The sequence below is a fragment of the Dermacentor variabilis genome, chromosome 3 (genome assembly GCF_050947875.1).
Source record: "Dermacentor variabilis isolate Ectoservices chromosome 3, ASM5094787v1, whole genome shotgun sequence".
NCBI lineage: Eukaryota > Metazoa > Arthropoda > Arachnida > Ixodida > Ixodidae > Dermacentor > Dermacentor variabilis.
The window spans coordinates 6,131,279-6,145,791 of NC_134570.1; the positions used below are offsets into that span (position 1 = coordinate 6,131,279).

General features: G+C 45.5%; 1 protein-coding gene across 2 annotated transcripts in view; it reads left to right on the forward strand.

Moving 5' to 3' along the window:
• The window catches only part of Prp8 (pre-mRNA processing factor 8), a 376,058-nt gene that overhangs the window by 273,400 nt on the left and 88,145 nt on the right, over positions 1-14,513 (forward strand). For both annotated transcript variants that reach the window (XM_075684108.1, XM_075684107.1), the window contains exons 26-28: positions 179-325; positions 6,522-6,682; positions 14,131-14,322. In XM_075684108.1, the coding sequence (XP_075540223.1) occupies positions 179-325; positions 6,522-6,682; positions 14,131-14,322 (500 nt within the window). The remainder of the gene's footprint in view (positions 1-178; positions 326-6,521; positions 6,683-14,130; positions 14,323-14,513) is intronic.

A 14,513-nucleotide genomic window follows, 5' to 3' on the forward strand; every position in this document is an offset into this window, starting at 1 on the left:
CAAATTTAAAAAAATAGGCCGGCTTTTCCACTCAATGGAACATTTGGCGCTTTCGCATCAAAAGAAAATTTTATTCAGTTGCAGTTTTTTTGGGTGAGAGATACAAATCCATTTTCCAGAAATGTGCCTTAATAATTACCTGCTCTAGTTTTTTAATGTGCCACATTCTGCTACGCAGGTGTATGTGGGCTTCCAGGTGCAGTTGGACCTAACTGGCATCTTCATGCATGGCAAGATCCCCACGCTCAAGATCTCGCTCATCCAAATATTCCGAGCTCACCTGTGGCAGAAAATCCATGAGAGCATTGTCATGGACTTGTGCCAGGTCTGTCTGTGCTCCTTTCTTTTGTCGTAATCTGTTGCTGCGGTGCGTTCAGATGTGGGGTGACACTGAGGTCAGCTGCTCTGCATTCCATAATGGCCCACACAAGCATATGAGGGCAATACTGTGAGCATAGCAGTTGCATGCTAAAGTTGCCCTAACAAAGAATGTGCAACTTTATGGCTGGTGTGCACAGCGTCTTACATATTTACTGGTCTGTTGTGCATGCCCTTGTAGCCTACAATGTCCTAGTTTATGGGTCAACCAGACAGTTCTACATCTGATGACTTGACCCGGTACATAATCTTCGACTGCAACTGGCAAGTGGTACTTACAGAATATCTCCTGCCCAAATTTTATACATTTTTACTGTAATGAGCCTCCCTTACAGCAGCGCAGAGCATTGCTCACTTTTTCCTATATACTCAGAATTCGGTCATCACCACAACGCATATGCTACAACGTTGTCACACAATGCAACTCACGCTTACACTATACAAATAAACCGAACATGATTAGGCCGCTTGTCCTACAATATGAGGAATACCGTCGAGATTATGATATTCCTTGTGAGGTCCTCCAGGTACCTTAAAACCTACTGCGATTGTCCCTGTGGTGTTACCTTGCAAAGTGTGTTTGCATATTGACACATCTAAAGAAGAGACACCACACAAGCACACATACAAGACTTCCGCGCTCGTCAGCGCAAATATAAAAATTACACAGATGGTTCTAAGACACAAGAACACATAGGTGTGGAGGCAGAAAAAAAAAATTTGAGAAACAAGTATTCAATTACTGCAGTATGCCTCTTAGCAAACACTTGGCAAAGAAGTGTTATGCTGACTAAAGATTAGGCACACACATCTCACACACAATTTTTTACTTGCAAAAGAAGACCCGCCAACATGCTAGAAGTGTCAAGAGCCAATAACAGTTATGCACACTTTACTGACATGTACACATATCGAAACATACAGATAAAAACTTTGGCACAATGGATATAAACAACACACACCTTTACACCCTGCTTTAGTTTTAGGACATGATCCACTAGTGCCATTACCTGACGTGCTTAAATATTAAGGCACCAGCTTTTTACACAAGCTACAGAACAACACAGCTTTTGCTGCTCTTGCATTTGATTTCATAACACCTTGTGTTTGGTGCATCAAAGCCTTAGTCATGTAGTGCGTTGAGCGAAAATACGGGCGGGAAGAAATGCAGTGGACAGGACAGGCACTCACTCACAACTGAAGTTTAATGAAATGTTTTCCGGGGAGCGGAAAGGCTGCACATGCACAGCCAAAAGGCATGCTTCTTGACGCTGCGGCCCTCCGCTCCCTGGGAAACCTGAATGAGTCAAAATTTTGAAAAAATGACTGTAAAGGTTGCAACAGGGCTGTTCTCCCTCTCTCTCCTTTTTTGGTGCCCTGAAATAATGTGTAGCCTTTTGGGTACTGTTACTTTACAGTTGACACATTGGCTATTGTGGTGTTTTAAATAAACAAAACGTATGCATTTTGGTAGCATTTTGGTAGCAAATCCCACATTTCCTTCTTTCCCTTCCATTAGCAGCGCAGTCAAGCATACTCAGAAAGGAGTCTGGAGAAAAGAAGTTGATTGGGCAACCACTTTTGGGCCTAGAGGGAGCTTTGGATAAGTTTGAGATAAAGTCCCTCAATAATTTTAAAGTATTGACAGGCTTTGATCCAGCCGACGACGCCAGTGATAGGCTGAACGGTGACATGTGACCTTGCTCAGCCCCTTTGCCGCCATGAAAGTTTCTGCGCCCCGGGCGAAGTGTGCGCGTTTCGCCTGTTGTGATATGCACATTGCTGCGATAATTTCATTCTGGGAGGGCCGAAATGCCTTGTTGCTGTGCGGTTAGGTGCCGAAACCGGACGAAGGATGGCAAGAAGTTATTTTGCATCCCGCGCGGCAACCAGAACCTAACCAGAAGAAAAGTATGGTTGCACAGAATTTAACGGAAGGACTTTGAACCGTCGCTAACTGCACGACTATGCGAGGCAAGTAACGTAGAGCGATACGAAGGTGCGATAGGAAGTATACACCTACATGTGTCGAGCTGTGATAGTATTTCACTCGCGTGCATGAATGTTGATGGCCAAAGTTTGTGGTGAATATTTATTTTAGTTCATTATGGAGCTTGCTGAATAGCTCGATCAGTATTACCTAGGATGCAAAGGACCGAAATGCCTTGTTGCTGTGCAGGTGGGTGCCGAGATCAGACGTAGGACGGCAAGAAGTTATTTTGCATCCCGCGCGGCAAACAAAACCTAACCAGAAGATAAATGTGGTCGCATAGAATTGGACGGAAAGTCTGAACCGTCGGTAACTGCACTACTATGCTAGGAAAGTAACGTAGATCGATACGAAGGTGCGAGAGAAACTATACACGTGTGTGTGCAGAGCTGCGATAGTATTTCATTCGCGCGCATGAATTTTGACGGCCGAAGTTTGTGGAGATTATTGATTTTAGTGCATTATGAGCCCGTTGACTTAGCAAGTGCAGTATGACCTACCATGCAAGTAAATAGTGTGGCAGAAGCGCATTAACTCGCTGACAAATATCCGCATTGCGTTAAGTGCGCAATTTCAGCAAATTTCAGCAGCGAATTCTACTTTTATACTTTCCTGTGTTTGTGCCCGCGTTATTAACTGCGCTTCACAATATGCCCAAAAAGTCATCCAACTCTGCATATCGTATTCATATTTGGTGCATTGCATATATGAATAAATATATTCCTAAGTGCCTGCATTACTCTGCTTTTGAAAACAAATTCTGCATAGCCACTGCTATCTGCCATCAAATAATAAAGTGCAATACAATATATCAAAGTAGATTACATACAGCTGCGAGCTCGTTCCTTCCAAGTTTCCCTTATACCCCTGTCACACGGCAAATCTAATGTCATTTACAACGAATGACATTCGCTGATAATGCCATTTGTTTGGTGTCACACGGTAAAACTTAAGGACATTTTCGAAAATGACATTTACAAACGAATGAGTTCGCCAAACTCATTCGCATTCGTTTGGAAGTGAATGTGTATCCTCGATACCATGAGTTTACCAGTGTTTCGCAAACAGTACATGCTTCTTTTTTGTTTTAACAAAAAAACACTATTATTTTATCCATTTTATTACCTAATTATTGCTTTAACGACATTGAAGTCCATCACGAGCGTAAATACAGAAAACTACTCTCAGTCCAGTGACCGGACAGCCGTCTTTAGCTTTCACTGCAGCAGTCGTGTTGGTTCGCACCGGAGCATCGGCCGCGGCCGCTTCAATTGACTTGGCGTAAAAGCGTGCGCGTGTTTTCCTGTGGCACGCGCCAAGAATGAGATTAGAAGCCCGCATGCACATCAGAACGGCGATGAGATGCAACTGCCCTTCTCGTACCACTTTAGCAGATGTAGCGGACGCGCCTATCGTTCTCTTCGCCCTGTTGCTTGCCTTAGCTTTGGCTTGGCTTGGCTCGACTTCGTTGTCAATGCGACAAGTTAGCGATCGAACGCTACGGTTTGAAAGCAACGATCACATATTCTAGTGAAATTTAGCATATTGGAAAATAATTATTGGACAAAAGTGGGTTTGAGGCGTGTCATTTTTTTACTATCGTCATTGTTATCATTTTCAAATGACATTAGTTTTCGCCGTGTGACAGCGCGCTGTGATAATGACATTAATCGCAACAAATGTCATTTGTTGGAAATGACATTAGATTTGCCGTGTGACAGGGGTATAACACTCGAAGATGTTTCAATAATTGGCGAAGCCATTTTACTGATGAAAAACACACAACTGCAAATTAACATAAGAAAAACGCCTGAACCGATACACGGATTGCCAGCAAAACACAGTGCAGTAATAGCTAGGCCGATCCGCGTGCGTTTCGTATAAGGGCACCCTAATTCTTACGGGGCTTTAGCGGTGCACGGAGCCGAAAAGGCATAAACACAACAATGCGCGTCATGATTCAAGTTTACGTGGCGACGTCGCACAGTTCACGAGAACAGTCAGCCGCATTCACATACGCGCACACACTACGCTCGATGTTGGTGTGCCGCGAGATTAGATCGCTCTGGCAGCCCGAACGCGATCGAGGAGACTCGCTGACACGATACCACCGCTTCAGAATGTCACGACAGTTGCACTGCCTCGTAGCATTAAACCGCTAGGCACAACAGTCATCGGGTAATCGCTACACGACAGACACACTCAGCGTCAAGAAGACTCTCATTTCCACACACACACACATACACAAGATGTTCAGTTACCATGAGGGTCGCACGTTTCAGCGACGTTATATCGAAAGTTTTTTGGTCCAAGCGAGTGTCAGCCTTCTTTTTTACACAAATTCTTTGTTCAAAGTAACTGCTATGTGTATGCAGCACACTTACAAGCAAAATAATTAACAGAGCAAACGGGATTAACCCTTTGAAGGTTTTCGCCACGGCGGCGGTTTTCTGTCCCGCAAGGTCCTTGCCGTACGAGTACGGTTCCGACCCTCCGTTTGAAATTTCACGCCATAATGAGGATGCGGGCTCACCGAGAGGTGCTGCCACCTCTTAGCACTTACAAGAAGCGTTTGAAATTTGCGCTACCTTCTTGGGGAGATAAACAGAACTGATTGCTAGCTTCAGCGCGTCGCTCAGACTGTGGCAACGCCCCTTTGGCGGTTTCGGTTTCGCCGTGTGATCGCAACGGAGCCGCGCGAAACGTCATTTTCTTTGTCGGCACTCTCTTGCAGGAAGGTGGAAGTTGATTTCTATCTTGATTGGCGCTGCTCTTAGCTTGTTTATCAGCGACGTTCGCGATCACGAGGTATTCTCGCTCTCAGTGGCAACGCGCTTTTGCGGTTTTGGTTCCGCCGCATGATCACAACGGAGGCGCGCGAAACGTGGCTTTTCTCTTTGTCGGCACGCTCTTGCAGTGGCAGCGGAAGTTGATTTCTATCTTGATTGGCACTGCTCTTAGCTTGTTTATCACCACCGCTCACGAGGTATTCTCGCTCTCTGCGGCAATGCGCTTACGCGAGAGGGTGCATCAGACCTCTGCCCAAGGCAGTCACACGCAGAGATGTCATGTGTGCGCCAACACAACTCCTCGCTCCAAAAGAACAGACACACATTTTAGGTGTGCAGACTACGATAAGGCGCTGTGCGTAGACCCGTGTTTCAAGGAGTACCACGCTCGGAAGTACTATTGACCATTTTGCAGTTCTGAGTGATGCCGACACCAAAATACTGTTCCTAATTATATTTTAGTATTTATTCCAGACTTTATACATTTTGTACATTCAAGATCCGCAACAAAGTAATTTGACCACCTGGGAAAGTTTTTTTCAAAATAATTCGACCCTCAAAGGGTTAAGCGCAATCAATCACCAAGGCTCGCGCGGTGATTGAGCGCTAACGAGCGAAATGTAAACATGCGAAATCAAGGCGATCAAGCCCTCATTCCCCTCTCTTGAGCGTTTTTCCTTCTGTGCTCATTTGAAATTAAAGGACTAGATTTAGCAGTTCGGGCCCTTTCGTTTTTCACCACAGTCAGGCACCAGTAGGTTTTATTTTCCGTGCGTGTGCAGATATTTTTTCACCTCACGAATGCCGCGGCGCCGCAGTTTAGCGTGGGCGCCGTCTGCTACAGGAACTTCCTAGGTGGCGCGCGCGGCAGATGTTGCTGCCTTGAAAATTATAGAGGGACCTTAGTTTGGGGGGGAGACAGACAGTGGTCAAAGCTACATGTCTTGGACATTCTTTATACTGATGAATCAGAATGGTGATTGAGGTCAATGCTGAGCAGCTCCTGTCCACGTCAAGTTCTGTTGCAAGGCTTTTATGTGGTTAAAGCTCTCCATTTGATTCACCATCAGTGGCTTTTACCTATTCTTAATTCTAATCGTTCAGGGCCATTCCCACAGTGTGTGAATTAACATTTTCATTCTAATCATCTTGGCTATGTGAGATCTCAATAATAAATCCTGCTTGCCTGGAATTTCATGTCTTTTGCACAAAATAAGGTGCATGTTGTTATTGAGTAAATATGACTTTTTATTGTGATTGCATGCATCTGCATTGGCACGAATATTATGCATGCCACACTTCATGGTTGTAATGTATGGCGCACTAGTCTGTGGTGGTGTTGCTAGCTTTAATGCTGTCTGCAGGTCTTCGACCAAGAGCTAGACGCCTTGGAAATTGAGACCGTACAGAAGGAAACAATCCATCCACGGAAATCCTACAAGATGAACAGCTCTTGTGCTGATGTGTTGCTCTTTGCCACTTACAAGTGGAATGTCTCCCGGCCATCTCTTCTGGCTGACTCAAAGTAAGTGAGCAAAGGGTACATATCTTAGTCACCCATCATGCCATGGTGAACACAAGTGGGCCAAGTGAATGTTTGCAGGGTCTTGTTAAGCTTGTGAGATGTCAGCTGAGTTATGAGCACTTCCAGCCATTGTCCCAGCCTGTGCAGTGGTCACATGTGTGCATGTGGTCATTTATCGCATTTGATGCTTGTTCACATTATGCTTATCTTTTTTTTAGCCTCCACGTGAAAGTTCCCATTTCACCTATGTAGACGCAGTTGCAGTGTTCACGCATTATCTTGTATACAGTATCTGTAAAACTTGGGCACCGAGCTTACCTTTCACATTAAATAGCTTGCTGAAACCTTACTGGATGGCACATGGACATTGCAAAGATATCTGTGAAACATGCTGACTTGCATCTTGCTTTTATGTACCATATGTTGGCACGATAGTTCTACAGTCAGCGTCTGATTTTTCGGCCACCTGAACCACAAAAATCTCTGAGAAATGGGGCGGTCCCCAAAAAAATGAATGCAAGCTTTTTACTGCTCCTAAGGGCTCAAATAGCCACAGGTACGTCCAAACAGCTCTGAAGCCCTGCCAGTACACTTTTAAGCATATCAGTGCTCATGATGTGACAGGAGAATGCAGGTGCATGTGTGTATAATGAACCCTTTGACTACCGCGAGTCACCATCCGATGAAGTGACAGCTGTGTGGGCAGCCCTGCTGGAAACAGGAAATGTGCCTGCCGACGTGCATACCTACAAATACTTCTAACCTGACTCTTACTTGATGGTGCACAAGGAAGTGACCGATAAACAAATCCTTAGAAGCGTCCAGGATTGGTGCGTTTCATCGGACGAAGGCGAAGCAGCTGCACAACATGAGCCTGCTCCACCAACCACATCACAGGTCACGGATGCATTCTTCTATATGATCAAGCACTGCATTGGTACTCAGGACAATGATGAAGCAATGGCTCTGCTAGGGGAATGTGAGAGTCACTTTGTGCCAGTGCGTGCCAAGTAGTGCAAACAGGCCAAACTAACCAATTTGTGGCATTAAAACTTGTTTTTTTTTTTTTGCATCAGCAGATCACGTGTCACGTATGTATTTGATATCTTGACAACGAATTTCTATGACAATGCATGCTTTCCTGTGCCCCGGGGTGCAATTACGTTTAGCGGGATTCGACTGTATACTCATTTTGTCTTTTCAGTGCATTTCCTACCTCTCAAGAAGCAACTCGTGCAAAAATGAATATTGCATGCCTTTGTACTATTTATAGAGAGATGGTAAACAGATGTAACTTGTAGAAAATTTCTTACAGCAGGGGAGCAAATGTCTCGGTTTTCTATCACCCTGTCTCGGAAGGACAGCCATCTGTACTTCAACAGACGAAGGGATTTGTAAACTACTGATGAATTCTTCATTGGAAGAAAGCGACGACGAATAAACAGTTTCTCTGTAGAAGAAAATGTCTACTGAAGTAGTATGCAAAAAGAAAATGCCAGTCAAAGTGCTAAGGACGTTTAAGTAATGTACAATCAGTGATCAATAAGTTAAGGCTTCAGTGCACAACACTCAGCAGATGGATCAACCCACGAGTCACAGTTCCAAGGGGAGGCAGCTCGGAACACAGCTGCCTGTAACTTGAGTGCGCGCGTAGACTGCCCTCCAAGTGCCTTTGTGTGTTTGGGAGCTTGGTAGTAATCAGAACTCTAACCTTGGGGGTGTGGTAGAAATAGCAGCTCTAGAGATCCTATGGAGTTTAACACATAACAGGGCAGCACGGAAAAACAAAGATGATAAAGGAACGTACATAGGACGGGTGCTATGGACTTCAAAAAGCAAGGACTTGCTTTCCCTGCTGTAGCCTACCTTGCCACTATTGAGTTGTGTTTCTCTTAATGAATCCAGTTAACGAAACTTACCCAGCGGCTGTTGATTGATTTATCAGCAAGCTACCGTATTTACCCGCGTATAACCCGCCCCTGCGTATAACCCGCACCCCTAACTTTGAACTCGGCGGAAAAAAAAAAAAAAAACTCGCGTATAACCCGCACGTTTACCTGAAAAAAAAAATGAGCGCTAGAAAGATGCAACTCACACTCAGTGATCATTTCGTTTTCAGAACATTTATTCAAACGACCGCCACCACGTCACTGGTTATCCGATTCTTAATCGTCGCCGCTCTCACTACTGCCATCCGAGGCTTCATCGCCACTCTCAAAGACGTAGTCGTCCTCGGAACCATCCAGACTATTACTGATCGCACATTTTTTAAAGCTTTTGCGCACCAAATCGGCCGGTATCGCTTTCCACGCATCCACGATCCACTGGCACAGCAATGGAATATCAGGCCTTCGCACGCGTCCCGTCGGTGTGAGGGCGTAAATGCCGTCGGCCATCAACTGGGCATACAGCCGCTTCACGTGTGCCTTGAACGGCTTGTTCAGGCACACGTCGAGTGGCTGTAGCATGGACGTCATGCCACCAGGTATTATGACGAGGTCGGTGCTGGTCTCGGCAAGGCGAGCCTTCACCGCATCAGTGCAGTGGCCTCTGAAGGAATCTAGTACGAGCATCGACCGGCGTGCCAGCAAGGCACCTGGTCTTCGCTCCCAGATTACTCGAAGCCAGTCACCGACTCGGCCACTGTTCATCCACGAATTTTCTTCCGCACGCACAACGATTCCTGGGGGCAGTGGAATGCCAGGTGGCGTCTTGCGTTTGAAAATCACATACGGGCGCAGTTTCGTGCTGTCAGCCAAAGCGCATAGCATGACTGTGCAGCGCAGCTTGGCATTTCCGCCGGTCAGCACGCTGACTGATTTGGAGCCCTTTTTTTCCATGGTCGTGTCCATCGGCATCTCAAAGTACACAGGTGTTTGATCAGCATTTCCCACCTGAGACAGCAAATAGCTGTGCTCCTTCCGAAGTGCGATCACATATCGTTGAAAGTTCAACAACTTTTCCTCGTAGGCTTCAGGAAGCCACTGGCACATGGTTGTTCGCCGCCGCATAGAAAATCCATGTCTTCGCATGAAGCGCTGAAGCCATCCACGGCTTGCACGAAACTCACGTGGAATGTTCAATTCCCGGGCCAACTTCAGGGCTTCCATTTGCGCCATCTCAGTCGAAACAGCGTGGCCACGACTTCTCTGCTCCTCAATGAACTTCGCAAGCTGCGTCTCGAGGTGGGGGTACGCGCCAGTCTTCGGACCCCGAAACGCTCGCCTGTTCCGGTTCGTTGCTTCGAGTCTCTCTTTTTTCTTCCTCCAGTCGCGAATGCACGACTCGTCGACGTCATGCTGTCTTGCAGTAGCTCTGTTGCCGATTTCTTCGGCAGCGGCTATAATCTTTAGCTTCTCTTTCGCTGTGAAACACTGCCGTCGAGTCGCACTCATGATGCCAAAACAAAGCAGGCAAACAGTGCAAACTGGGGTAAGTACACTAAACAGCGCCTAACGCGAGGCTCAACAATGCTGGCCTTTCGTTGGCCCTTCATCGGCTTGACAAGCGTCGATGACGATGGGGATGGCGGACTACACGGGGAGGCCGCCGCACATTGCGGTGAAGCCGACCCCCCCCCCCCCCCCCTCCCAAGGAAAAAATTCGCAGATAACCCGCACCCCCACTTTTTAAACGCGTTTTTTCACATTTTGGTGCGGGTTATACGCGAATAAATACGGTACTTCATCAAGAAAGGACTACATACCATGTCCCGTAACAGTGGCCCTTTCTGCTCTTGCTGTGCTTCATCGTAATACGCTTCACCACGTAACAACGCTGTACTGCGGTAAAGCTGTCTTTTGGGATCTGGCATTATGCTTCACTCTTTTGTGCTTTCTGCGCTTCAAAGCCATTGGCGAGGATGCAGGCAGAGTCAGAGACATCGCTGACAGTGATAAATTCTTTCGATGAATAGCACATCATCAAACAGCAGGAAGCTTGGTAGTGAACGTCGAAGCGCCTAGGCTTAGTGTTGCCACAGTGGTGCAACTACCAGCAGATCACCGTGCGAGAGCACTGGCTCGAGGCTGCGAGATGATTGATGAAAATTGTGGCGGAGGTGTCATCGATCAATGTTGCGGACCTGTGGTCATGACTGATAGTCGGGTAAATTGGGGACAATAAGGGTCTCAGTGTTAAAAATTTCGGATGTTCTTATACATTGGCTCTATGTGGTACATGGGGGTGCTGTGAAAGCGTCCGAATTATCGGGCATGTCCGAAAAATCTATCGTTGACTGTACCTAGACAGGATTTAAGTTTTTAAGTATGCTTGATGCTTTTTTTTTCAGGCTTGTATGAATATTTTATTTTTTTTAATGGTCATTTGCATAGTATGCTATTGGTATCCACCAGTATAAATTTTCGTATGCAAGATTTTTAAAATATTCAAACAAGTGGATAAAGGCCATGCCCTTTACAATGAATCCGCATCCAACATCATTTCGAATATGAAGTCAGCATCCAATTTTTCGGACTCCCTTGTGGCTGCGAAAACGTCCGAAAAATTAAGCAGTCCGAAAAAAATGAATGCATGCCTTTTACTGCCCCCATGGGCTCAAATCGCCGAAGGCATATCCAAAATAGCTCTGAAGGCCTGCCAGTGCATTTATTAAGTGTATCAGTGCTAGTACCGTGATAGGAAACGGCAGCTGCATGTGTATATAATTAAGGAATACATGCCATGTCTCGTGACTATTGCCGCTTTCCGACTTGCAGTTGTGTTCCAACTATGCCATTTACGCCATTTTGATCCAACTCAAATTGCCTGCTCCTGGCTGCACCGACTGCGCAAGAGTGTGGTATTTTAGCGTTTTCGCGGCAATGCAATGTTTTCAGTATGGTTTGTAACGACCAGTTCTCCAGATGCCTGATTTTTCAGACATGCCCGATAATTAGGATGCCTTCACAGCACCAGCACGTTATAATATGACTCTTTTTCCAAGAGCCAGTTTATAAGAACACCTGACCTTACGAACGCAAGAACCCTTCGCTGTCTGATTTTACTGACTTCTTGCCATGACTGCAGGTCGGAAGCGGCATTGATCGAAGCCACATAGAACAGGCGCTCTAGCACGCAGATCCACTGCCAGTCATAGCCACCACCGCAGCAATGATAAGCCAAGATACTTAGACGTTCGCTACCAAGCTTCTTGCTGTTCATTGCTTTTCATGTAAACAATTTGCTGCTGTTAGCACTGGTGCCGACTCTGCTTTTGTAATCCTCACCAATGTCTTCGGAGCGCGGAAAGCATGGCACGTTGCATATGCCAGTTCCCGAAATTCAGCTTCGCCTCTGTACAGCTATGTTACGCAGTGAAGTATATGTGAAGTATTGCGTTGAAGCATACGTGAAGTATTGCGTGAAACATACCAAAAGTGGGAAGAGGCAATTGTCAGAGGACACAGTATGTATTCCTTAATTATACACGTGCACCCGCCGTCTCCTGTTGTATTGTGACCACCAATATGCCTTGCAATTGTTTCAAAATTGTTTCGGATGTGCTTGTGGCAAGTAAAAGGTAGTGCTTCGAAAGGACGGTCGGGTATTGGTGACAAAAGTTGCTGTTTTACACCGAATAGACTCGTATCTGTTCACAAAAGCCACACAACACACGGGAAGCTGACAAACCACCTCACAATGAAAATGAGTGTACAGGATGGTACGGTGTTCTCCACTACCATCAGCATCCTTGCAACCATATGAAGGCATCTCATCTTGAAGTCGTTCATAGACATGTAGTCTCTGTGGAGCTTCAGAGCATTGTTATTGGGCATAATACAGATTATGTCAAGTGGTATAAAGCATATCAAAGCTCATCTGTCATTTGGAATGTACATAAGACATTTGCCATCACTTTTGTCTTGTGCCTGATGGTGCAAATTGTTCTAACTCATTTGTAATTTTATGTATGTCTTGCACCCAGGCGTGTATCTTAGTTCTCGCTAGCCTACAAAATTCTATTGTTTATAAAATTACGTTCCTTGGCTACCCAAATAAAAATATTTGCAACATACTCTGCATGATATTCCATCTGTGGGAAGGCAAGTTTAATTGGTCGCTTTTGGCTATGAGTCTTCCTTTACTGTTGAGCAGTACTTACTGATTGCACAGTAATAACACGCTTTGCTTAATGGCTACAGATTACTGCTTTACTACTCTAATTGTTCCAGAAAGACCAACTTTTCCTCTCCGAAACTTCTCCAAAATGCAGCTGTGGCTGTTTCTAAATTGCTCCAGAATGCCATTTTTTTTCTGTTCCGAAAATTTCCCCAAATCCTAACCTGGTTAGACTGCCGCTGCTCTTAGTGTGCTTCACCGCCATACTTAGCAATGTTTCACCGTGTAACATTACTGTATTGAGGCGCAGCTAGCTTTTGGGAACTGGCATTAGCAATGCGCCATGCTTTCTGAACTACGCAGCCATTCGTGAGGATTACAAAGGCGGAGTCGGCGCCATTGCTAACAGCAGCTAATTGTTTTAATGAAAAGCACGCCACCGAACAACAAGAAGTTCAGTAGCAAACTTCGAAGTAGCTAGGTCTAGCGTTGCCATGGTGGTGGCTACGACTGCCAGAGGATTTGCATGCAAGATAGACAGTTCGAGGTTGCGAGATAATCAAAATGGGGGCAGTGGTGGCTTCGAATAATGCCGTATTAGACGAGCACTCATAGCAAAAAGTCTGGAAAATCGAATGGCAAAGGTTTTTCTTTTTTTCTTTTGCGTCCCCCATTTCAAAGGTTCTCGTACATAGACTACGGGTACATGGCAGTGCCGTGAAGGCGTCTAAATTATCGGGCATGTCAGCAAAATCTCTAATAGACGATTTTTCCTAGTTGAATCTGCCTGTAGTATTGCTGCAAAATTCTATTAACCAACCTGACTATTACAGACTATTGGCTGCAAAAATTTTGCTTCGCTGGTGCATATACGGTGTACTTTGCTGCAGAAATGCGTGCATGCTGAGCTAGCAGCAAGATTTTTGCAATGGCATATCTTGTATTAGCTGCTCTAAAGCCAGCAGGTTTGTTTTTGAATAGCAGCATCATGTAAGATGACTATTGTGTCTTTGGTGGCTAGTGAAAATTTCTGCACTCTGTCAGTGTCTGTGGCTCTATTGAAAAAAAGCCTTTCATTTTCATGACCTTTCATTTGGAATGGACTGGTACCATCTGCCATTTATATCAGGTCTTCATCTGAACCAACTGTTAGTGCCATCTTGACCCTTAGAAGCCTTGTGCATGAAAAATGGTTGTCTGTCATCATTGCACTAAGTGACGGTCACTGTTGTCCACCAACAGAGCAGGATCTCTACTTCTCAGGAAACATGTCATTTACAAATAGTGTTGCACTCATACTGTTTACAATATGTTTGGTTGTTCCTTTAGAGCAATGTGGGTGTGTTTGTGCATGCATGCAAGTCCAACGATTTCTCTGCCCCCAATAGGGACACCATGGATGGCACGACAACACAGAAATACTGGATTGATGTGCAGCTGCGATGGGGTGACTATGACTCTCATGATGTGGAACGTTATGCCCGAGCCAAGTTCCTGGACTACACAACTGACAACATGAGCATCTACCCCTCACCCACAGGCGTGCTTATTGCCATTGACCTTGCCTACAACTTGCACAGGTATGGGCTGTATGACATGACACTTGTGGTCATGCTGAGATGCTCTAGAAAAGAAAGCTGGCCTTGGGGCCACTCCATGTTATACATTGTTCTATCAAAACCAACTAGGGTGAAGGCTTGGGGTAGAAGGTAATTCATGGTAGAAATGACGTACAGCGCAAAGGACTGAGAGAGATAACACACATTGCGCT